This window comes from Petaurus breviceps, unplaced genomic scaffold, assembly GCF_028583685.1.
Source record: "Petaurus breviceps papuanus isolate PSGF00001 unplaced genomic scaffold, PetGlider_PUasm1.0 551, whole genome shotgun sequence".
Lineage (NCBI taxonomy): Eukaryota > Metazoa > Chordata > Mammalia > Diprotodontia > Petauridae > Petaurus > Petaurus breviceps.
The window spans coordinates 12,464,827-12,491,202 of NW_027186372.1; the positions used below are offsets into that span (position 1 = coordinate 12,464,827).

A 26,376-nucleotide genomic window follows, 5' to 3' on the forward strand; every position below is an offset into this window, starting at 1 on the left:
GATAGATAGATAGATAGATAGATAGATAGATAGATAGATAGATAGATAGATGGATGGATGGATGGATGGGTGGGTAGGTAGGTAGGTAGGTAGGTAGATATGTGTCTGTATGTGGTGTAAATTGAAGATAATTTCAGAGGAAAGGGAAGTTACTTAGTAGCAAAGGGACACCAGGAAAGACCTTTGAAGAAGGTAGCATTTGAATTGAATCTTGATGGAAGCCAGAGAAGCTACAGTAGCACTATGACCTTCTTCATTCTGGGCATAAAATGTCTAGAATTGTAAATATCACCAACAAGGATTATTAAGTGTTTACTTTATGCCATATACTGTGCGAAATATTGGGGTTACAAAGAAAAAGTAAAAAGAAAAAAATGGTCCCTGCCCTCAAGGAGCTTCTCTTCTAACGAGGAAAGATGTATACAAAAATATAAACAACATATACAAAGTAGACCAAGGATTGAGGATGGGGGCCAAGTCCAACTATGGGTGCAGTCATACCTTGCAAGAACTGGGGCAGCCTGTCCCCCAGAAATTCTAGCCAGCCCTCAGCTTTCTGAGGTTGTAGGCAAGTAAGGTGAGTGCCAGGAGGAAAACTCCATGGAGATGTTATCCTAGCATGGGAGGAGAGCAGAGGGGAAGATGGTTTAGGAGTTGTGCTGCCTCTGTTCTAGGAGAGGACTCCTGTTGAAAGGAATTGTGTTCTTCCCACCCCCATTTGCCCAATGTCACTTATAACTCTATGTCAGTAAGTATAATCTAAGACTGAATTAACTTTTTTGGCTGTCCTGTCACGTTCTTAGCTTATACTGAGGTAGCAGTCCACTAAAATGCCCTAACGTTAGCTTTCCCCACTCACGGCTCCTTTGTGCTAGCAAGCTCATTGCTAGGGTTGTTGTCCCTGTCTGGGCCTGCATCCCTTCCGCTCAGTACCCCCATCCCATCCTGAGCCTCCGTCATCTGTTGCAGAAACATCTGACAACCATTTCTCCAACAAAACAAGATCAGGTCCATAGTGATCGAGGTTGGAGACAGGGGAGAGCAGTCTCTGAAGACACCCCTCTCCTTATTCATCTGCTTTTATGAAAACAAGGACACAGGCCTCAGCAGACAAGCTGCTGCGCTGTTTCCTGAGCATCCAGGGCCAAGAAGGAATGTTCGTAGGTGTCAGAGAATGTGCAGACGGAGGAAAGAGAACGAAACTGGCAGCAATGCCCCCAGAGAAGCTTTGTGTCGCTTTTCCCACCCGCCAAGTCCTCCCCCCAGCACACGTACTTGCCCTTTCCCAGCAATGTCAATGAAGTTATGGTCAGGGGCTGGGGAGAATAATAGTTCAGGGACCTCGCTGAAGTACTCCAGATTGACTTCATCGCAGATTGTGTGGACCATTTCCTAGTGTCCTTCTGCTGTAGCCACTGACACTTAAGTCTCTGATGGAAATGTGGATCCTTTTATGGAAGGCAACCCTGGCCGTGCCCTCTCCATCAGCACACAGCAGGGTGAATTGTCCTTTTTGTAACATAAAGGAGAGAAGCCACTGACCTAAAAGCTTCTATGGAGATGGCCCCTGGATCTGGAGAGACTTGGTAATCAGCCCCACAGGCTGTGGGATGTGGGAGATGGAGAAGGAGAAATCCTCTCCTGGAGGGATTTTTCAAATTTTCCTGCAATGGAAGATGTGAGCTTTTGGCTAGAGCTAAAACAGCACTTAAATTAGAGCTGATTTAAATCTGATCTCTTAGAAATGCTTTGGCAGGACAGAAGGCCAAGCAGAGCCAGAGTGTAGGGCATCTTAATAGAATTCCAAAAGCCAACTTCTGGCAAGAGGTAGCTTTAGTATCCCATGTTCCCTTGTGGTTTTCTTCTTTTCTACAGACCAGTGTCTATGTTTGAGAAGTAAAATCTCTCAATTATTCTTCTTTTAAGTTATTCTTCCAAGGCCATTTCCCAGGGATCCAAAAAAAGTTTTTTTTCAGTCTTAGCTTTGTTTTTTTTTCATTCAGCACCACCTGATCTAAACCAGGACCAGGATCCATGTAGACAAGAGTACTAGATATCTAGTATCCAGAAGCACTCAGATCGAATTGTACAGTCTCTATGGGCCTCATTTTGCCATCTGAAAAAAATGGGAGCAATATTGTCTGTGCTGCCTCTCGAAAGCATGGATGACATTCCCTGGGGCTAGCCTTGCTTTTCTGTTTCTTCTTGTTTTTCTACAATCAGCGATCCCCAGTGTAAGGAATGAGACAGTTGAAAGTGAGAACAAGGAAATCAATATTGCAGGCAAAGAAAAGAGGCGTTAAACAATATGGAGCAGTCGCCAGCCCAGATGATTCCCTTTTCTGTCTGTTAAAAATTCTGTCAGTGACACTGCTTGATGGATGGGTGATCCTCGTGGGGGCAGCTTCCTTCTTTCAGCAATACAGGTCACATCCATCCCTGCCCGGGACGTCTCTAAGCACCGTCAGTAAATTGAAAATAAGCACTTGTAGAGAAAGGTTTCTAGGGTACCATGGTCTGGACACACGAAGATAACCAGCTATGGACACCAAGACCTGATCATTTACTGTCATAGTGCCAAGGGCAGAATGCCTCTCTGATGTTTATTCCTATTTTCCAGGACATTAGTGATTGATATTATATTGATAATGGACAGCTACATGGTGGAGTGGATAGAGTACCAGTCAGGAAGACTCATCTTCCTTAATTCAAATATGGCCTCAGACATTTACTTAGCTGTGTGACTCTGGACAAGTCACTTCACCCTGTTTGCCTCAGTTTTCTCATCTCTAAAATGAGCTGGAGAAAGAAATGGCAAGCCACTTCAGTATCTCTGTCAAGAAAACCCCAAATGAGGTCATGAAGAGTTGGACATAACTGGAAAAAAATGACTTAACAGCAACAACAGATATGATGATATCAAGTCCTCCTCAGGTCATTACCCCATACAGTTGAGTCTCAGATACTTTTGCAGATATCCAGAACACAGAGAGGCAAAGTTAAAAAGTAAACTAATTGGATGGTGCTGTGTGTGAAATTAGATTATAATCTAGCTGTAAAGTTAGGAGAGAGGGAGGGAGGAGAGACAGAGAGAGAGAGAGAAAAGAGAGAGACAGAGGGAGACACAGAGAGAGAGGGAGACAGAGACAGACGAGGACAGAGAGAGAAGATATATATATATTAGGTTATTAGATAGATAATTGATCGATAGATGAGAAAGAGAGACAGAGAGAGATTAGGTTATTAGACAGACAGACAGACAGACAGACAGACAGACAGACAGATAGATAGATAGATAGATAGATAGATAGATAGATAGATAGATAGATAGATAGATGATAGATAGATGTGAGGAATGTCATTTGTTCATTCAACAGGCATTGATAAAGCTCCTACTGTGAACCAGACACTATGCTAGGTTCTGGGGATACAAAGACAAAAACAAAATGGCCGCTGCCCTCAAGGAGCTGACATTGTATTGACCAAAAGATGCTAAGTAGATAGGTCAAATAAAAGGTATCCACATTAAATGCTATAGGGGAAAGATTATTGGACTTAACAGTTAGTAGCCCTGGTTCGAAGTTCCACTTCTTCCATTAACTAGATAACATTAGCTAACCTTGGACAAGTCATTATTCTGTTTCTCCATGCCTCATTCTCATCTGTAAAATGAGAGAATTGGACCCGATGATTCCTGTGATTCTTTCCAATTCTAACACCTCTCAATTCTGTGCATTCAAAGCAGGATGAGATCACTGTGGGTGGGTTCAAACTGGGCTTGATGATGATGACACTTGACATTATGGAAAGAGTATTGGATTAGGAGGTGGAGACCTGTGTTTGGGCCCTGTCTTGGCTATTAGCTAGCTGAATTAGATAAATGAGCTATTTCCAAGGCTTCTTCCAACTCTCACAGTTTATCAGCTATGATTTCTGACATCAGATGGGCAGAGCTTGGCTAGGTGGAGATGGGTGGGGGGGGTTTACAGGGGACAGAGAGGGGAGGCTGTTCCAGGCAAAAAAGGCTCTGTTTATTCAGGGGGGCACAGGTTGACCCAGTCACTTTAACAGAAGATCAAACATCAAATCACTGAAAGGAATACCACGTGACCTTCAGAATGGAATGGTTTCCGTGATTTCTTTGTGAGATGGAATAAAAAGGAAAGGAAAAGGAAGGCAGGGTGATTGCTCTTCACTTCTTCCCCATCTCTCCATTTCATGCTAGTTGTACAGCAACAACACAGACAAGTCATGAGGTTCTTTACTTGGTTCCCCCAATGGTCATAAGGAGTCATTTGCAATGTTTAGGGTAGGATATGGGAATGGAGGGATTGTAGTATGGAAACAGAGAGCCCTGATTCTGCAGTCAGAAGACCTAGGTCCAAATTCCACTTAGGTCACCTGGGTGATAGATATCATCATATCTGTTGTTGCTGTTAAGTCATTTTTTTCCAGTTATGTCCAACTCTTCATGACCCCATTTGGGGTTTTCTTGACAGAGATACTGAAGTGGCTTGCCATTTCTTTCTCCAGCTCACTTAGGTCACCCTTGGGCGAGTCACTTAAGTTTCCTAGAACTCAGTTTCCTCGTCTGTAGAATAGAGGGGTTGGACGAAGTGACCTCCAAGGTCCTGTCCAGCTTCAGAACCATCAAGTGCCCTAAAATTCAAAAATTGTGTGACCCAAGACTGTACCATCAGCAATGACAACCAAACTCCAGACACAGAGAAGATTCCTATGTCCAGAGAAGCAGGATGGGGTCAGGAAGAGCTCGATTTATATCCTGCCTTGGATATTTATGATATTTACTCTGTGACCATAGGCGAGTGAACTCATTTCTTCTAGACTCACTTTGCTGAGCTCTTTGTAGTGAACCTGTGATTTCATTGGTTAAGAGAACTCCCAGGGGGAGGAAACTCATCCTGTTAATGTAAATTGGCATCTTTTTTGCACCTCATACTTTTAGAGTGTTACTTAGAGAACCGAGAGCTCAAGGCCCTGCACAGTGTCACACAGCAAGTACGTAGCACATAGGACCTTATTTCAGTCCTACTGGCTTCCAAGTCAGTTCTCTATCTATATGATAATAATAATGATAGTACCTTCAATACCTGCTTCTCAGGGTTGTTGGGATGATCAAATGAGGTAATAAATGTAAAGTTCTTTGCATACCTAAGGGTGCTATACTAATATCAGTTGTTACCAGCATCTAACCACAAATTTATCGAAGGGATTTCCATTTGTGGTCATAACTCTTGCTGTGGTTAAGCATAATCAGAAGTCTAGGCTTCCCTGGACTCTAGGATCCTGCCCTGATTGAACATTTCTGAGATGAAAAGGAACATGCCAAGTGTTCTTTTGACGTGCCTACAATCCATTTTTTTTAATTAAGTAAATAGTTTATTGTTCCCATTTTTTCAACATTGTTGTTACCTCTTAATGACCCCTCCCTGTGTCCAGAAGGAAGAAGTAGGGAAACAAGCATTTATTAAGGATATGCGAAGCACTCTAATTATTATGTTTTGATCCTCACATTAACCTTGGAGCAGATGCTGTTATTATCCCCATTTTACTGGTGAGGAAACTCAGACAGATGTGAAATGAAAGAAGTGGAACTGTTCCTTGCAATGAAGTACAACTAAGGGGCAGCTAGGCAGTGCAGTGAATAGAGCACCTGCCCTGGAACCAGGAGGATCTGAGTTCAAATGCGGCCTCAGACACTTAACACAAAAGCTAGCCATGTGACCTTGGGCAAGTCACTTAACCCCAATTGCCTTCCCCCAAAAAAAAGCAAAAAAAAAAAAAGACAGAAGGGTCCAGCTAATCTGTTCCAAATGTCTGTGTATCACACAGCATCCTATAGTTATGAATTGACCACTTAATTTACATGTAAACCTGTTGTGGCCATTTCAAGACATTCCCCCCAAGCAGTAATAGTTTGTGAATAATGAAAAGAGAAAGGAACAGGAGAAGAATATTTTGGAGTCATACTTGATTCTTCCTTCTCTCTCACCTCATATATCTGTTTTCCAAGTTCTGTTGACTCTAACTATACAACATGTCTCATAATTGTTCTCCCTGTTTCTAATCTTCCAAATTAATATTACTAAAACACAAGTTCCAGCATGTCGCTCTCCTGCTCAGAAATCGTCGGTGGCTCCTCATTGCCTCCAGGAGAAATTCCTCAGCCATGCATTTAGAACCCCCCATCATCTGATTCCAGCCTACCTTTCCAAACTTATTTTGTATTACTGCTATTATTCCCCTTCATTCATGCTATCATCCAATCACTCTGGCCCACCAGGTTTTACCTGAACTGGATGGATATTCATTCTCTTGCCTCCATACCTTTGCACAAGCTGTGTCCAACATATGGCTTATATTCTGTGATCACCTCTGCTTCTTAGAATCCCTACCTTCCTTCAAAACTCAGCTCAAAGGTCACCTCTTCCTACATAAAGGCTTTGCTGATCCTCAGGAATTACTTTGAGTTTCCTCTCTCTCTCTCTCTCTGCCTCTGTCTCTCTGTCTGTCTCTCTCTCTTTGTCTCTCTTTCCTTCTTCCTTCCTTCCTTCTTTGAATTATCTTGTATCTGTTTGCATGCTGTGTCCCCTAGTAGACTGTAATTTCCTCAAAACTGAGGGTGGTTTCACTCTTATTTTAATAAAGTTCCCAATGTGATTTTTTACAGATATTAGGTTCTTAGTAAATGTTTTCTGCCCTGAATTGAGTAAAGGAAAAATTGAGGAAGAGAATGGATAGAGGGAAAAAAGTATACATGTGCTTGTGGCTGAGTCTGAGGGTGTGTTCAGTCACTTTCTATCTGAATCCAGACTTCTTAGTAGTATTTCTCTTGGGGCTAATTAGTCTACCTGGGTGAAGTGCACCCTCAGCTTCTCCTTACCACCCACCTAGCTCATTTATTCCACTGATGCCTCTAAGCCTTCCTTCACATGATACCTTTCACATAAGTACCCTCCTTCCTCCAAGTCACCATATGCAGAACTCTTAAAACCCCATTTCCCACATAAAGCTTTTATCCACCTAACTGGAAAAATTCAGTAGCAAAGTCCTTCAGTTTTACTCCCCAGACCAGCCCCACTCCCACAGCTTTCAGCTCTGTTCTCTCCAAACCACCAAAAACCAAGGCACCCAGACCAACATAGACTGTGAAAATGTTTAAGTCATTCTGTATTCCAAGAAACAACTCAATATGTGTACCATTGACCATGTATCATTCCAGTCCTTTTTTTTATACATAGAAAAGTTTATTTTTAAACCATCATTTAATTAGGAGCTAAAATAGTATAGTGCCAATGTAATATTTTCAGTGATGATGGCGACTGTAAATATGCCAGCATAGGTCTCAATCACAAAATATAACAGACTCTCCAGAAGCAAAACATTTATTCAGACACCAGAAAACCAAATCCCAACACCAGAAAGTCAAATCCATCATAGTAGCAAAGAAATTAATACACCATAGCACAGCAGGAAGACACACCATCCTTTAGCCTTCCCACAAACAAACACTCACAAACCTAGCTGTCACAGCAGGGAGCAAACAGTCACAAGCCTAGCTGTATCCCTGGGTGAGTCCTCTCTCTCCCACCGCCTAACTGCTCTGACTCCCAGCTTCCTGTGGGCTCTGTTCCACCCTTCAGCAAACTCCTCCCACCAAATGTGATTACATTCAGCCTATTAAGAGGCAGGGAAAATCTTCAACTAAGAGGTCTTCAAATTCCCTTAGGCTTATTAAGGGGCAGGGAAAATCTTCAAATTTCCATTACCATTACAAATAGTCAGCCAGTCAACTAGCATTTATTAGGTATTTATTATTTGTAAAACATTGTGCTAAACACTGGAAATAGAAATATGAGTAGCCTTGAAAAGGCTATTCTAATGGAGAAGGGCAAAACAGGGGTTTAGTCGGGAGGAGAGACAAAGGGAGACAAGAGCAAAGGGAGATGGTAGAAGTCATCTGGTGTTCTGCCTGGAGAGGAATAAGAGGTGATTGGCCTGGGTGCCCTCGTTAAATGAAGGTTCTTAGAGGAGCCATCCAATCAGAGGGAGAGGCCATAGGGATGCAGACCCTTCCAATGTGTGCGTTCCAGGTATGGAGTGAGGCTACAGGATGAACAGTCAGGTCATGGTGAAGCTTCAAGATGGTAGAGAAAGTCCAAAGTACAGCCTGGAAAGGAATTAGACATGTACTATATGTTGTTGCTGAGTCATTTTCAGTCATATCCAACTCTTTGTGACCCTATTTGGGGTTTTCTTGGCAAAGATCCTGGAGTGGTTTGCCATTTCCTTCTCCAGCTCATTTTACAGCTGAGGAAACTGAAGTAAACAGGGTGAAGTGACTTGCCCAGGGTCACACAGCTAGTAAGTGTCTGAGGCTCAATTTGAACTCGAGTCTCCATGACTCCAGGCTTAGGCTCTGTCCTCTGTGTCACCCAGCTGCTCCAGGTACTGTATATTAGCAAAGAAAAAGGTAGAAAACAATATTCTTGCAACATTCAACAATTAATTCAACAAGCACTCCTTGAGTACCTTCAACTTACAAAATCTACTATGGGTTGGGGAGTAGGGGTTGGGGAAGAAGGATAAAGAAAAATAAGACACAGGCAGCAAGCCTGTTGGCAGCAAGAGTCACAAGGTACATGATAAAGAGAGGCATAACTCAATAACAGGAAAATAAATCTCTTTCAAGTCTCAGCTCAGGTGTTAGCTTCTATACAGTTAGGTGGGGCAAGAGAAAAAGCACTGGGCCTGGCGTCAGGAAGACCTGAGTTCAGATCTAACCTCAGATACTTACCATCTGTATGATACTGGGAAATCACTTAACCTCTGCCTCAGTTTCCCCATCTGTAAAATAGGGATCCTAATAGCACCTATCTCACAGGATTGTTGTGAAGATCAAATAAGATGATATATGTAATAATATATGTAAAAGAGTTTTACAAATCTCCAAATGCCATTATTGTCATTATCTATGACATTTATGATTTTCTAGATTCCATTTGTACCTTCTTCCCTGGGTCTTTGCCTTCCCAGGCTCAAGAAGCCTAGTCTTTCTTTACCTGTCTTCATAACTGGTTTTCCTTTAATATGACTGCTTGCTTTGTTCACCAGCATGGTACTGTGACAAGAAGCCTGGCTTTGGAGGTGAAGAACCCAGGTTCAAATTCTGCTTCTGCCAGGAATTTGAATTGTGTCTTAGATGAGTAACTCCGTGGGCCTCTGTGTCCTCACCTGCAAAACCAGGGGGTTGAAACAGATTGCCCCAAAAGTTGCTTCCAGCTCTAAAGCTCTGATCTGATGGTCCCATTCTTACCCTGGGGAAATGGGCGTTTGTGCCCATATCTGTCCTTGACTGCCTCCCTGCAATCTATTTTAGGAGGTAGGGCGGGTAAGGGATAGCTTGCAAAGCAGGGGTAGAATTGTGATTTCCTCGTTGCAGGGAACTGCTTCCCTCTATTAGCACAGATCTGCAGTTCTTCTCTCGTTTGAACAATAACTTTGAGTGACATGGAGTCACGTGGTTAGTATGTGTCAGAGGCAAGACTTGAACCCAGATCTTCCTGAGTCTAAATCTAGTCTTCTTTGCCACACAGTCTTGCTACAGCAACCATGTGCCAGATTTAGAATGTACAGTAATTTCAGCTAACTGTTAAGAGGGACATTTTAAAAATCTTACTTTTTTCCTTCCAAATGTGTACTGTATGCCCTTGAATACTAAATGGTTGTCCCTGGAAGGAAAGATAGCAATTCTTTCCAACTTTCACAGCCGAGCTTTGAAAGCTAATCCTGGGCAGCCTGGGGTTAGCATTGCTTGAAGTAGGGGCCCTGAAAAAATGGAACTTGTATGTTCCCCTGTGAAAAGAAACAACCTTGGGCTCAAAAAGTAGAAGTCTTTTTTCCCCCTTCTTCCCATAAATCTTGCCTCCTTGCCTTATTTTCATCCATAATGCATGGGGAACAGAAACTCATCTCTTAGGAATCTTTGCCTGAAGTGTGTGAGTGTGTGTGTGTGTGTGTGTGTGTGTGTGTGTGTGTGATTTGTTTCCCTTCATTCTGTCTTTTTTTTTTCCAGGTACCTGGAAGGAAACCATTTAACAGCTGTACCCAAAGAGCTGTCCGCCCTCAGACACCTGACATTGATGTAAGGATCCTGGGGCTGGGCTGAAACTACATGAGATACTTATTTTTGCCCCTGGCACTGGGAGGTTAGCTGAGTGGACCCCATGCTTAGAGTGATGGAGACAGCCACAGAGTTTTGCCCCTGTCTCACTATGAGAGACCAGGGGGCAGTTACACACCAGCAGAACTTGGTGGATTTCAAATACCTTAACACTTGGTAGTATGTGTACTGCTGCCCCTCTTCCCCTTCCTTAATTCCAAGCAAATAGTCTAAAATGAGCTGGAAGAGATACATGAGACTCTGTCTTGAACCGAGTTTCCTCCCTTGTTAAATAACCAGCCCTGCAATGCTTCTCCGCAGATAATGCAAAACTCTGAGTGAAGATCTGGGTTGCCCTGTACTGAGTCAGACAGAGCTGGCTTGTCGTGGGGTAGCTGGGGGGGGTGGAAGGAAAATCCATAGACTTGTTCTGGTAGTCACTACTAAATATTCTTGGAGCCTCTTTAACCTCCAATGGACCCAACAAAAATAGGGCCTGTTCAAGTTGGTCAGCTTGAGGTGGAAGGAAGGTACTCCTTGGCCAGGGCCCTTAGTAGGGGGCAAATGAGAGGCCATCCCCCACCCCCACCCCCATGAAATGACCTGTGGAGAAGTGAGTGACTGGGAAGTGAGACCTGGAAAGAATCAACCATTCAACAAGAATCAATCAGTCATTTGTTGAGCCCCTGTGTGTCAGGAACTGTACTAGGCACTGGGGACATTCAGATGAAGAATTAAATAACCCCTACTTCCAAGGGGCTCACATTCTAACGGGGGAGACATCAAGTTTGGATGTGTGTGTATACATATGTATCTATGTTGCATGTGTAAATGACACATGCATATAGCAGCTAGGTGACACAGTGGACAGAGCGCCAGGCCTTCAGTCAGGAAGACTCATCTTCCTGAGTTCAAATCTGGCCTCAAGACACCAGCTGTGTGACCTTGGGCAAGTCATTTAACCCTGTTTGCCTTCGTTTCCTCATCTGTAAAATGAGCTGGAGAAGGAAACGGCAAACCCCTCCAGTGTCTTTGCCAAGAAAACCCCAAATGGGGTCACAAAGAGTTGGACACGACTGAAACTTCCAAACAGCAACAACAAAATACGTATATTCTTGTTGTCTCCACCATTAGAATGCATCTTCCTTGAGGGCATATATATTTAAATATATATTGTTTATATTACATATACACACATATATATACACATATACCTATCATATTTGTATGTATATGTGTATATATATATATACTTACCATATTTGTGTGTATACATATTATATATATATATACACACACATATATAAAACAAATAAATAAAATGGGAATAAATACCAGTACATCCGTAGTAGTTCCATACAAAGCAGCTTGGGAGGGGAGCAGGAAGGGTCTGGTTGCTTGATCAGGCTTGTAGTTTGTCTCTGAGTATCCTTTACAGAAGAACCAGGACTCCCTCCCAAACCCACAGCCTCGCTCTCTTTTAAAGGGAATCTGATGAACTGAGATTGGGGGCAACCGTAAGGTCCTGGCGTAGTATGCAGGATCAACGTCAGGAAACAGCCTATGTGAGAACACAGGGAAGTGGCCTTTGGCTGCAGTGATGGCCACAGTGGCCATCAGAAGTGACTGGTCCCCAGAACCAGGGTGGCTGTGACTCTTCTGTTGTGTTCCTTCTCTAGAGACTTAAGCAATAACAGCATCGGCGTCCTGGCCAACTATACCTTCAGCAACATGACTCAGCTCTCCACGCTGTAAGTAGCACAAGCTAACCTTTGTTACCGAGCCTGTGGCCCCTCTTTTCCTTTATTTCCCTCCCCTCTCCCTACCCAGCCCCACATACAATGTATAGTAGGCTAAGGACCAGAGAGTTTAGGCATTTATTCAGTATCATTCAACTCAGCAAATATTTATTAAGCACTTTGTCAGGCTGAGGGCTAGGTGCTAGGGCTGCAAACATTAAAAAAAAATACCCCCTGCCCTCAAGAAGCTTATATTCTACCCAGGAAAACAAGTAGTACTCAGGTACTTGGCTGGATCTGTGATCTCTGTGGATATTGCCTCCCAGTGATTTAGAACAAAACACAACTATGCGGCTCCCCAGCCATGGGTATGTCTGTGTCCTTGGGGAGCTACCCAACATCTGCCGCCCTTCCTCTCTTTTCTCCTGGTATCTCAAGAATAGTAGTGGACCCTCTGCCATTTCAATGGAGGTGAACTTGGTCATGTAACAAGCATCAGAGAAATTCAGTAAATATTTCTATTGATTTTTGTAATTCCTCCTGTTTATTTGAAGAGGTTTCCCCCCCTGCTTGTAGTGAATTTTCCTGCCTGATTACACTTTGTTCAAGCCACTTTTATTTCAGTTAGTTTTGTGTGCTTTGAGTACACACCACTTGAAGGCAGAGGCAAGTAGTCCCAGAGGTTTACTCGGTGACAAGGAGGGAACTGACCTGTTAGGCAACCTTGGTGATGACTAATCTACAAAGTCCTTGACTTACCTGTAGGTAAAATGAACCAACTGACTGTTACAATCATGTCTTTTTCTTCCTTAGCATCTTGAGCTACAACCAGCTGAGGTGCATCCCAGTCCATGCCTTCAACGGCCTCCGGTCTCTTCGGGTGTTGTGAGTAAACCCTAGCAGGCTAAGGGGAGGGTCAGCAATTCATTCCGTCTGACTGTGTGACCACTAGCCATGGAAGAATCTTATTTCATTCCTCACTCTGGTAGCTCAGTATTCTCCCTATATAAATTGGCTATTTTCAGAAAGAGGTGATTCTAGGCTAGTCTAGACTAGCCTAAAGGAAAGAAACTTGTTTCAAAACACAGCTTAGTAGTAGGAAAAAGTGGGGAGGGGGAAGTGTCACTAGTGGTCATTCCAGCTCCTAATATCAACCACTACCATAAGAATAATAGCTATAATTTATGTAGTACTTTTAAGATTTGCAAGGCACTTTACAAGTATTATCTCATCGATCCTCAAAAGAATGCTGAGAGATAGCTGCCATTTTTATTCCCATTTTATAGATGATGAAACAGAGATAAGTGACTGACCCAGGGTCACACAAGCAAAATTTGAATTCAGATCTCCTCGACTCCAAGTCAAGTGCTGTATCCATTGTGCCACCCTAAATTCCTATTATTGTGATTCTTGTCTATCATGTCTCTTATCATTTCTATGTCTTCTTGTCTTAGGCTCATATTAGTGGGAACGGCTTCCTGGCACTTCCCAATCTGTTAACTGGATACCCACTTGAGCCCATGCACGATGACATTAGTAAAATGGATCCCCAGTAGCTGTGCCCATTCAGAGGCCTCCAGATTGATATGATTTATTGCAGCCCACAAAACTCTGGTGTCAGCTACTACGCCCGCCACGTGTCATCTGCGTTGTTATTAAAAATCAATTCTCCAGAGGGGAAGAAGTGCCTGGGACTGACAGTGCGCAATCTGTTATTGTCACTTATTTATTATCCATGTTCTCAGGAGAGTTTCAGAAAAGAAAACATCAGCAAAACAATTTCCCCATTTCCAGCTTAATACAAAGGAAGGAAAGTACATCTCGCTGGCCAGAGCTGAGCCAGAGTTGTCTACCTCATACCCCTTATTTGTGAGCATTCTTCCTCTTTGCCAGTTCTTCAGGTGGCTTCGGTGCTATCAGCTGAGGCCCACCAGATTTGGATGGGGCGTGTGTGTGTGTGCGTGTGCGTGTGTGTGCGTGTGTGAGTGTGTATGGGTGCACGTGCGTGCATGTGTGTGTGTGCGTGTGCGTGCACGTGTGTGTGTGCGTGTGCGAGTGTGTATGGGTGCACGTGCATGCATGTGTGTATGTGTGCGTGTGCGTGCGTGTGTGTGCGTGTGCGAGTGTGTATGGGTGCACGTGCATGCGTGTGTGTATGTGTGCATGTGCGTGTGTGTGTGTGTATGCCATCAGAATAGCTTTGATTGGGGCATCTCAGAGGTCCTGTTGGAGATCCATTTCCATTCCATCCCGGGCACTGCCCTGTGCAATTTTATTCCTTTACTCAAACTTTGTCTGTCTTGTATTCAGTGGACACTCAACCATACATACATCTGCCCCCAACCGAAGATTTTTTAGCAACAGAAAAATATAAAACCAGGGAGGAATTTTAGAGATCATCTGACTCAATTCCCTAATATTATTGATGAAGAAAGGAAGTGATTTGCTGAAGGTCACACAGCATATTAGCACTCATCATGGCTAACATAATTAAAACATCTTAAGGTTTGTAAGCAGCTTTACACAATTCCTCTCATTTGATCCTCACAAAAATTCTGTGAGGTAGTCACTATAGGCATAATCATCCCCATTTTACAGATGAGGAAACCAAGGCTTAGGTGAAGTGACTTTCCCACAGACACCCAGCTAGAAAATATTGGTGGGGGAATTTGGACCCATGGTCACCTGTGTGGAGCTCCCAGGCCCTTCTCTGCTCTTCCCTTTTCACCACATTGCTTTGTGCGTTGTGGTGAGTGTTGGGAGGCTCTTAGGTGCACTTTAAAACAAGATAAGCTTGTGCTTGCAGTTTGGAGAGGACTGAACCTGTGCTTTCATTGGAAGCTCTCAATAAGGGAAATGCTCTTTCCCTGCAGCTAAGTCTAAAAGGGTTACCTAGAACAGTAAGAGGTAAAGTGACTGGCGTAGAGTCATAGCCAGTATGTGTCAGAAGTAGGAGACGAACCCAGGGACTCCTAGCTCGGAAGCTGGCTCCTTATCCACTATACTATGCCATCCTTGAGATAAGGTAAATACCCAGAAAGCAGCCCTGCTGGTGGCTACATTGATTTTGGCCAGGGAGATATATAACGTAAAAGGTGAAGCGAGGGGTAGGAAATGAATGCTGTTTGTCCAAACCAGCCCCCAAAAGTGTGCTCCAAAAAATATTGAAATCCCTTTGTAACCTTCTTATTAAGGGACCGGGCTAGCCACTGCCTCAATATGGTGTGATATACTAGCTGTGATTTCAGATTCTTGGTATGTGAAGTTATGTTTGAGGGCTGGGGTGGGGGGGGGGGAACCCAGAAGCTTTACTGCATGATAACCTGAAAGCATGTGCCCCACCAGCTTCTGGCCAGCATCCTGCCAAAGGCAGGGCTAGAATGATATACTATCCCTCACACCGCTTTAGACCTTCCAGCTCTTCACCGAGTTGTGGTCCATCATATACCCAGATGAGCTCACAAGCACCTGAGAAATGTCATCTTAGACAGCTGGTTGGTGCAATGGATAAACCTATGTGACCCAGGGTCATTCACTTCACTTTTCTATTTCCTTATCTTTAAAAGGAAGGCATTGAACTCTATGGCCTCTAAGACCCCTTCCACCTCTAAAGCAATATTAGGACCACCATCATCTATCCCCATCAGGTTTCTGACTCTGACTGTAACAAGGTTAGGGTTACCTTCTAACATTTACTCCAAGATGAATCTTAACTGAAGCGTGACCTTCCCTAACTTGCCCTCAGCAATGCATTATTAGTCAGAAGCAGAGAAAAGGAGGAGGAAGTTCCAGGGACCTGGAATAAGTCCTCCTTTTCTCAGAGCCACTCAGGGAGGACACCAGTGGAAGAGAAAAGGTGGATGCTGAGGCCTTCTCTGAGTGGGCTCTTGCTTTCTTTCTGCTTGCTAGCTTTTGCTTAGTACTGGGTTTTTGAAATGCAAGATTTCTTCTTCAGGGAGGTGGGAGACCAAGAAGCGAGGGAGGTGGCAAGGAGAGGAGAGAATCTGCTGACCAGGCAACTCTAGGCAGCTTTGTGCCCATGAATTACAGTCTGTTACTGTGTAGAAAGTTTATAGAGTTCTCAGCAGCAGAGCTAATATATGGGTGTGTAACCAAGAGAAGTCATAGCACCAAAGCTGCCTTCGAGTCATTCAGTGTTTTTAAATTAATACTGCCTGTTCCCCTCCAGGGGCCCAGGTCTCATTCGGAAATGATTAACAGTGTGGCTGAAGTTCATTTGCAAAACAGTGAGGAGCCTTCAAGCCGTCTGGGTAAATGGCATGGAAGGGCCTGTATGATCCATAAATAATCAGATGAATTGGGGAATAAATGGCTCCTATAAAAGCGTTTGGAAGTGTCCCTACCCTGGCCTCCTTCTCCTTCCTTACAAGAAGTAGCTAGTCCCTCCTGTACAGTGAGTGGATATGGGTCCACTGCCACCTTCTCCATCACACTTAACTTTACCCAAAGTTTGTTGCCTGAGATGGAAAGAAGTTTGACAACTCTGCTACTTGAGGGGTTCCTTGGAAATTATATTGTTTATTATTAGAGGAGTACAGCAAAGCCATTGTTTTCATATGATTTTAGAACCCGTTCTAAACCCTTCTATTTTTATATACATTAATATATCATAAGTGAAAACCAAATGCATTTTCATATTTGTCCTAAAGAAAAATAGATTGCAAGTTCATTGTATATTGTCATGTTCATAGTTTTACTGTCAAGGCTAATGGTTTGTTTTAACTAAAAACATCCATGCTTTATTAAAATGATTAGTGCATGGATGGTTGGGGTTTTTTTTTAATTCTTTTCTGTAATTGAATGTTCTTATTGATGGTTATTAAGTTTGAAATAAGTTAAAGAGAAAAAAATCATTAATGCCCACTATTAAGAACTTTCATCATTATTTTAAGTGGTGGGTAGTGCTCATCATTAAATAAAAATGTGTTTAAAATTCCATAAATGAATTTCAGACATCTTACTTTTCCCAAGTATAACCTATGTTCACCCATCACTTGCATAATCAAGGTACATGCATTCTTACTTAAGCCACAAATGACTCATTGTTTACCACACGACTGACTAAAAGAGAATTTGCTTTAATTGATTTAATTTGATTTAAGAATTTGCTAATTGTTCTTCCCTGCTGAGACTTTAGCCTCTGGCTATAAGGTAGTTATATCACATACAAGTATGAATGCCTAATCAGCTCTCACATGTCTGCTCTGATATAGGGTAAAAGAAGTAAGGGGGGAAACAAGTAACTGTATTATCCAAAAATAATTTCTAGTTTTCTTTGTAATGCAATCAGAAAGATGCACTCAGACACTGACATGGATCTGAGTCTTAGGTGCACAAATATGATATCTGGTGTTTGGTATATACCAGTATACCACATCCTAGGAACAACTCTGATAAATTGAAACCCATACAGAGGAGGGCAACAGGCAGGACTCTGAGAGGTCTGGAGAGCACACACTCTGCAACGGTCTCTTGAAAGGCCTAGGGATTTCTAGCCTGGGGAAGAAAAGACTTATGGGTCTCAGGACAACTATCTTCAGATATCTGAAGGACTGTCACATAGAGAAAGGTTTAGATTTTGCTGGTGGGCATCAAAGAGCAGAAGAAGGAGCAATGGTTGAGAATTAAAGAGAGATAATAAACTTTTGCCCAGTGTGAAGACAAATCTGACAGTGAGAACTAACTCATAAGGTAATGAGTTCCCCATCACTGTAGGTATTTAGACAGAGGCTAGATGATCATTTGCTGGAGACGCTAAAAAAGAAGTGTGGACTCAGGTACAGAATGAAATAGATGTCCTCTAAGGCCCTTGCCAGTTCTGAAGTTTTGGCATGTGTAGACACTCACCTATGTGACCAGTCTCAGACCTTTCCTGACTAAGTCCATTATTGGGACCAGGGAACCAGCTGCAGGGTAGAGGGTGGAAGTCTTCTCATTGTAGTGTTTGTCTTTTGATTTTGAAGAGGACCATGGCATCAGGGAAACGATGACAGGATTTGCAGTTGACTTGGATTTGAGTGAGGGAGGGCTGTGCAAGGTCACCAGCCTCACTTTCTCCTCCAAAGCCATCTGTATCCAGTGACCTGATATTCATCAGGATGACTGGAGATGGCCTAGGATGCAATGGGAGACCCTTTTAGGCTAAGGCCTTTTCATGTACTCACTTAGAGTGAGGTAATGCTCATTTAATGAATAGGCCTCTTTAAGAAGTGAGTCAAAGGATGGCCCCTTTAATGAGAAAAAAAAAAAGCAAAAAATCCGGCTGGGAGGGGAAGACCCTCAGGCTTGCTGTTCCAAAGAGAAACAGTTACCTTTGACATTGACTCTAAGCCAAGAGGACCCAAAATACAGCCATTAAGTAGAGAGAGCCTAGGCAGGGACCTATTGTGGTTGAATCTGTGAGCTTCAGAGTGAACTGGGTTTAAGGTGTTGTGAAAGAAGGAAGGAAGGAAAGAAGGAAGGAAGGAAGGAAGAAAGGAAGGAAGGAAGGAAGGAAGGAAGGAAGGAAGGAAGGAAGGAAGGAAGGAAGGAAGGAAGGAAAAAAGGAAGGAAGGAAGTCTTTTTTATGTTGTTATGGATAATCTGCAAAGCAAATAAGCCACTGCATATTATCAATAATTGGTTTTTTAAGTACTTTACAGCTTTAATCTGAATGTTTAAAAATAAAAAGTCCTCTCTTAAGAGTTATTTTCTCTCCAGATTGGACTGCTCCAAACCTAAACCATGTAGATTGTCATTCAGCTTGTGAGAATCTCCAGGTGGGAGGTCCTGCAATCTCCATTACCACCTGTGTCTCTCTTAATGTATCCCAACATTGCTGTCAGTACCGCTTTCTGGCTGCTTATGTGGACTCATAATCAAGCTTGAAATCCCTAAAACCTCCATATCTTTTTGCAGAAAAAAAAAATTGTTCTCCAGCTATGTCTCCCTCCTCTTGAATTGATGAGCTTTATTTTTTTTTTAATCCAAGTATAGGAATACAAGTTATATTTATGCCTATTAAATCTCATCTTTTTGGATGTAGTATGATGTCATTACCTTTCACTGTCTTTTTGGATCTGGATTCTGGAATCCAATGTGCCAACCATCCCTCTTAGCTTTGTGTCTCCTACAAATTTAATAAGATTTTGGCTTGGAGAGTTTCCTGAGGCAAGGAAGGTGTCAGATGCTAGTATAAACATCAGGGTTTCATATAGTATGTATGTATATACTACTTTCACTGCATGGAAGCTTTCTACCCAGTTTGGGGTAGCTAGCGGAATTTGTAGCTTTCAGAAATGTGATGAAATTCAACAAATCTTTACTAAGTATTAACTACGTGCAGACTCTTGTTTGTCCTAGGTACCCGGGGGAGATACAAAGATTTAATAAATCCTTGTGGCATCTATAATCTGGGAAGGGTGGGCATAGACATGCAAATAAATGAACAAAACAATGTGAGAACAGCAGAATAGATTCACAGAAAACTATGAAGGTCAGAGGAAGGCAAGATCATTTTTAGGTAAGGGAATTGGTCAGAGCTTCATGAAAGAAAGGTATAAAATTTGAGCTGAATCCTGGAGGGTGAGTGGAATTTCTTTAATTTCATCTTATTTTGGTTAATATGTTTTGTTTTATGTCACATTCATTTCCAAAGCGATCCTTCCTCTGCTTCTTTGTAAAGCACTTTGCCAGCCTTAAAGATTTATCTTCTTGTATGTTAGCTAATTATTATTGTTGTTATTTTTGTGTAATAAAGATTTAAAAATCAATCCATAAATAAACACTTATTTAGCACCTTCTCTGTGTCAGGCACTGTACTGAGTGCTGGAGGTACAAAAACAAGTAAAAGATATTCTCTCCCCTCAAGGAGCTTACAATTTAAAGGGGGAAAGGAAGAAGAAATTAAATCGGTCAGCAAAAGTAACCCAACACATTGACTGTCTCCCACTTTACTATAAAAGGAGGGAGGTACACTTTCTTAACTCTTGGGGGAGGGAGGCAACTTTGGTCATAATTTCAAAACCATTCAGTTTAGGGCTTTTGTTCTTTCTGTTTGTAGTTCCCTACTCATTCGTGTATTACTTTTCCTGGTTCTGATTACTTCATTTTTTTAAATTCATATAAGTCTTACAAGACTTCTCTGAATTCCTCACATTCTTACATTTCATTAATAGTCCACTGCACTGACATATAACTAATTGTTTAGGGATGGATGGTATTTCCACAGTCAAATTCAGTTTAACAAAATGAACAAATATTTATCAAATACCTTCTACATATCAGATACTGTGCAAGATGACAGGGATGCAAAGTCAAAAATAAAACCATCCCTGCCCTCAAAGACCTTACGTTCTGCTGACAGAATACCAACAATGTCAATTACTGAGGCAGGTGGGTAAAGTGCTAGTCTTGGAATCAGGACGACCCAAGTTCAAATACTGCCTCAGACACTTCCTCGCTGCATGACCTTCAGCAGGGCATTGTTCTTTCAGCCTAAGTTTCTTCATCTGTAAAATGGGGATGAAAATAATATCTATCTTACAGGGTTGTAAGGTTCAAATGAAATAACATAAATAAAGCACTTTACAAACCTTAACGCACTATATAAATGCTAGCTATTCTTTCCCCTAAAGGAGCTTATAATTTAAGGGGGGAAAGGAAGAGGAAAGCATCTATTAAGTACCTACTATGAGCCAGATATTATTCTAGGTGCTAAGAATACAAATTTAAATAATGAAATGCCCCTTTTGTTCTAAAGGAAGAGACAACAAATATAAGTATATACAGAATAAATGTAAAGCAAAGTACTAAAATATAGCATGTTTGAGAGGGTGCTTGAGGGGAGCAGGAAAATACTCATGTAGAAGATGGTGCTTGAGCAGAATCCTAAAGGAAAAGAGGAAGCCTATGAAGTGGAGATGAGGAGAGAGACCTGGGGAGGAGCCAGTACCAAGCAATAGAGAAAGAAGATTTAAAGTCATATGTGAGGAACAAAGAGAAGTCAGTTTGACTAGATCCCAGTGTGCAGAAGAGGGAGTGTCTTTCCAGAGAGGTTGGGGCCAGGTCATAAATGATTTTATTTTTTTTTTATTTTTTTCTTTAGTGTTTTATTTTTCCCCAATTACATGTAAAAATACTTTTTATCATTAGTTTTTAAAATTTTGAATTTCACATTCTTTCCCTCCCTCCTCAATCCCCTCATTGAGAAGGCAAGCAATTTGATATAGACTATACAAGTATAAATGGCTTTAAAAGTTGAACAGAAGAATTTATATTTATTTGTTCCTGGAGGCAATAGGGAGCCACTGGAGTTTATTGAATAGGAGAGCCACAAGCTCAGATCTCCACTTAAGGAAAATCACTGGCAGCAGTGTGAAGAGAGTACAGGGCAGACTGCTGCCATAGCCTAGGTGGGGGTTGATGATAAGGTAGTAGCTGAGTTTGTGAGAGAGAAGGGATGTGAGAGATGTTATAGAAGTAGAAACAGCAAGATTTGGCAACTGATGGGATGTGCGGGGTGAGGTTACAGTTCTAGAAGATTGGAAGAACTATGCCTTCACAAAAAAAAAAAAAAGGGAAATCCAGAAGTTAAGTAAATAAAAAATGTGTCCAAAGTTACCCAAAGTAATTTCAGGAGGTGCAGAGCATTAGTGCCTGTGTGGGTAAAGAAAGGTCTCATGTAGGAGGCAGCACTGTGTTATAAATAAAATGAGGGATTCCATGAGGTGTGAAGAACCAGTGCATTCCAGATAAGGGGGGGACCATCTGTATAAAAATTTAGAGGTGAGAAATGGGATTTTTGGTAGGGATAAAAGACAGCAGGTGAAGATGGGATGGATGGTATTCCAGGCACAGAAAAAAATGTTGGATTTTAATGTTTCAATTTATCCCTTCTCTAGAACTCTTCACGGCAATGACATTTCCAGTGTTCCTGAGGGCTCCTTTAATGACCTGACCTCTCTTTCCCATCTGTAAGTAGCCATTCTCCCCTCCCTTCGTCTACCTTTCCTCCCTTCCCCTGCCCTTTGCTTCCCCACTTCCATACCACTCACCCACATAACACACACACACACACACACACACACACACACACACACACACACACACACACACAGGATTAGTTTATCTTACTGAATGGATGCATTGAGCCCATTCCTGGGCTGTTAGTTTACTAACCTATATTTAATTTTGCTGAACTGAGAGGCATCAGTAAGTGCCTTGTTGAAAACTCACCATGTCATTTACTACCCTCACTCTCATGAAGCAAATATGGTTGTGATGAGTGCAAAGGCCCAATTCTATGACTTTTTGAGAAATGTGCACAGGGAAAATGGCTGTTCTTAATGACCCTCATTATTTTCTGTAAGGTACACTTCCAGGATTCTCCTGTTTTATTCCTGTGTTTTTATAATTACCTGTGTAAGGACAGCTTCCCAGGGAACTTCAAGCATTCAGGCTTGGACCATCCATAGGCCAGTCCCTCAGCGTCCTTCACCCAAGGCTCTGGTGTCAGAGGTCTCTGAAAGAAAACAAGCAATCCATTCTCTTTTTGAGCCTTCTTTTGAAAAGGATGAGTCTTCATTTCCCCTCATCTAGAGCCAGAGACCTCTTAGATTACTTCCAGCTTTGATATCCTATGATGCTATAAGTAAATTTAGGCTTTTTTTTATTTTAAAGCAATTCTCAGGGAAGAAAAGAATGAATTTTTTAAATCTCCAGCTTCATGCCTAACCTTATGAACCTTGGAAATATATGAGTGTGGCAGCTGGGAATCAGGGAAGGATAACACTGCTTATCTCTCTCTTCCCAAGAACTGGACAGGTTTCTGCATACTTTATCTTAGTTCTTTGCACCTTCTTACTGCCTCACAGAGGCAGCGGCTGTGGTGGATGTTCCTGAACCTATTTTACAGAAGGATCCAGACCCTTTTTGCATGAGGTCCCACAGCAAGCAGTGGCAGAACTAAGAGCAAAACCTAGACTTTCTGAAAGCTACCCCAAGATTCTCTCCATTAGTCAGGGCTAGATACCCCAATTTTTAAAGTTTGGGCTTTTAAAGTCCATCCTTTGGGAATCTGTATTTGTATGATTCTAGAACTCCCTAGGAACTTGTGACCCCTTCTTTATTAGAGCCCTTTCCACAGAATGAATTCCCCCATAAGCACAACAAATATGGGAGAAAGATTGATGCCTAGGTCAGATGAGACTTAGAAAGGCTTCCTAGTAGTGAGATATGATCTGAATGGTGAAGGGAGGAATGGAATTCTGCAAGTGTGGGAAAGGAAACTTTCCCAAGTTGGAGAAGAACTTGAAACAAAGGTTCTGGGATGGGAAGGTAATCGGGTGGGCCAACCTAGGTGGGACAGGGAGTGTTTAGGGGCCAAAGTGTCCAAGGGTAACAGAGACCTTATTTCTCCACTCATCACTGCCCCAAACCCCAAAAGACGTATGCACTTGAGCAGCTAAAAGCACACCAGTACACAGTAAGAGGAGCTAACATTGAGATGATGCCTAAAATATGGGACATGTGCCAAGAAGATGGAAGTCGGGGCTAATAGCTGGTACTACTGTTTCTTCAGGGCCCTGGGAACCAATCCCCTGCACTGTGACTGCAGCCTCCGCTGGCTCTCAGAGTGGGTGAAGGCAGGTTACAAGGAGCCAGGAATTGCCCGCTGTAGCAGCCCTGAGCACATGGCAGACAGGCTCTTGCTGACAACACCCACCCACCGCTTCCAGTGTAAAGGTAGGAGGCGGGCCCTGAGACTAAGCTGCAGATCTGTCCCTCCTTAGGGTCCTTCTTTAGCCATCCTCAGACCCCCAAGACTTCTATCTTTCCTCTGAGGTCTGCCTTTCTAAGTCTCATCTTAGTCCCTTGTCCACTCCCAAAATCGGGCTTCTGACCCATCTGTGACTTCAGAAGCCAATTCCATTTCTGTTCCATAGTCTGGGAAGGTCCATCCTAGACATTGAATTCACACTGAAATATATTCATCTATCTCCTCATCCGTCTCTTCCTTAACATTCCCCTTTCACTCCCTCTTAATCATCCCCAAAATTTAAAAAAAAGAACTCCTCGGGGCTTTTAGGGAAAGGAGTTAGTTGCCTGGGTATGTTTCCAAGGAGTCGCCTTAACCACATAACTGTTTTGTCATGTCCCAGCTCATGGCAATAACCTTAGTCCTTTCTGATTTCCTCCTTACCTCTCAAGCTGTTGAGGAATTCAAATATGTTTCTTAACATTTTTCTCCCCTCAGATTTTTACAAACCCTTCAGTATCTCTCCTGACTAATCAATCTTTATGAACTAGAGAGAATGAGAGAAACAAAGAAAAAGAAAAGGAGGGAGGGAGAAAGCGGGGCAGGGAAAGAACATCAGGAGAATAGATAAATACGTGTCAGAGTTGGGGGGTTTCCCCCAAAAAAATAGATGGTAGCTTTTTTCCCCTCCAAATGGAAAAAAATCCCCTAGTCTGTCTGTGTCCTTGCATGCCTGTCCCCAGTGTCCCAGATGTGGCTGAGATGACAGCCAGACTCTCTATTCATCTTTTTCAAGGAGAATTTTACATTGCCCTTTTCCATATAATTTGTTTTAACTGAAATAGAGGGGAAGACACTTTGTTGTCAATACAGTGCATTGGGATTCAGGAGTCCTCCATTCAGACCAAGTGAGGAGGAGACTTACCAGAGGCCCTGACCCCTGCTGAAGTTTGGGAAAGTTGCATTGATTTTTATTTTGTAAAAAGCTCATTTTTCATTTCTCTGTCTGCACGTGGAGCCTCTGAGGCCCAGAACCACAGAGACATGCTGGAATTTAGGAGCCATAGAGAGGCCGAGAAGAGCCATTGATCCCAGGCTTGGAATCAGGTTTGCCAGTCAGGTCTTCGTTTGAGAATGTCAGACAAGCATTAGGCCTGATCCCAGACCAGGGTTCTATGGCCTTCTTTGTAACCTCTTCTGCCTTGTTCCCAATTAACAATAATAGAAAGAACTAACATTTATATGGCATTTTCAGGTTTGCTAAGTGGGTTACATTCATCATCTCATTTGATCCTCACAACAACCATGTGACATAGGGGCTATTGTTATCATTGTCATTTTACAGGGAAGGAAACTGAGGCACAGAGAGACTAAGTGACTTGTCCAGGGTTACATAGCTAAGTAAATATCTAAGTCAGGATTCAAACTTAGGTCATTAAGACTTAAGTCCAGCACTCCATATACTGTGCCACCCAGCTGCCCAGGAAATAACCATAAGAAATGCATTAAGATAATTCACTTAACTCTAGGATGGTTTAAGGTTCTCTTACACTAAATGATGCTTCTTTTCGACAGATCATCACTATAATTGCCTTCTTTGATAACATAACCTCCTTTATTAAGAGATATCATTGTGCATTGCAGTGGGTGGGAAAACTAGGGGCCCGAGGACCAGCATCTGCCTGTTTTTGTAGTGTTGGAGCTCAATGATTTTTACATTCTTAAATGTAATAAATCTTTATTTTAAAAATATAAATATCGGGGCAGCTAGGTGGCACAGTGAATAGAGCACTGGCCCTGGAGTCAGGAAGACCTGAGTTCAAATCCAACCTCAGACATTTAGCACTTGCTAGGTGTGTGACCTTGGGCAAGTCACTTAACCCCAATTGCCCTCCAAAAAGCAAAATATATATATGTATATATAATTCTTAGCTCCCTGGACATGCAAAAATAAATGGAAGGTTGGATTTGGCCCTCAGGGTATAGTTTGCCAGCCCCTGCTGTAATGGTTTGGAGAGTTAGACTTGGAATTGGGAAGGTCTAAATCCCACTAACACTTGGTACTTGTGTGACCTTGGACAAGTTTTTTTTTGTTGTTGTTCAGTTGGATTTCTTGGCAAAGATCCTGGAGTAGTTTGCCATTTCCTTCTCCAGCTCATTTTACAGATGAGGAAACTGAGGCAAACAGGGTTAGGTGACTTGCCCGGGGTCACACAGCTAGTGTCCAAGGACAGATTCAAACTCAGGAAGATGAGTCTTCCTGATTCCAGACTTTGCACTCTATTCAGTTCACCACCAAGCTGCCTTTGGACAAGTTCCTTAACTTATCTCAGCCTTGGGTTTGCTCATCTGTAAACTGAGGGGATTGGACAAGATGGCCTCCAAGATCTCGCCCAGCTCTAAATCTATGCACAATACAAAAAGAAGCATTTAGACATGGTGCCTATCCTCCTGGATCATGCAGTGTAAAGTCCACCAGAGCTATTACAGATCCTGAGAATATGTCAAGGCAGTGAACGCTGTTCTTGTGGAGGACACACCTAGGGTCCCTCCCTCTGAATGCCTTCCACCCCCAACTAACTGTGCCTACCACAGTCTGGCCAAGGCTAATGGCATGAGGGTGGGGGAGCTACAGTAGTCAGAGCCTGGGAGGTCCAAGGTGGGGTAAATCAGGAGCCAGCATGGGGGGAGCAGAT

At 42.6% G+C, this 26,376-nt stretch overlaps 1 protein-coding gene across 1 annotated transcript in view; it reads left to right on the plus strand.

The window, feature by feature from the left end:
- The window catches only part of SLIT3 (slit guidance ligand 3), an 818,102-nt gene that overhangs the window by 731,585 nt on the left and 60,141 nt on the right, over positions 1-26,376 (plus strand). Inside the window, exons 22-26 of the mRNA XM_069102723.1 lie at positions 10,097-10,165; positions 11,863-11,934; positions 12,736-12,807; positions 21,825-21,896; positions 23,504-23,667. Of these exons, the coding sequence (XP_068958824.1) occupies positions 10,097-10,165; positions 11,863-11,934; positions 12,736-12,807; positions 21,825-21,896; positions 23,504-23,667 (449 nt within the window). The remainder of the gene's footprint in view (positions 1-10,096; positions 10,166-11,862; positions 11,935-12,735; positions 12,808-21,824; positions 21,897-23,503; positions 23,668-26,376) is intronic.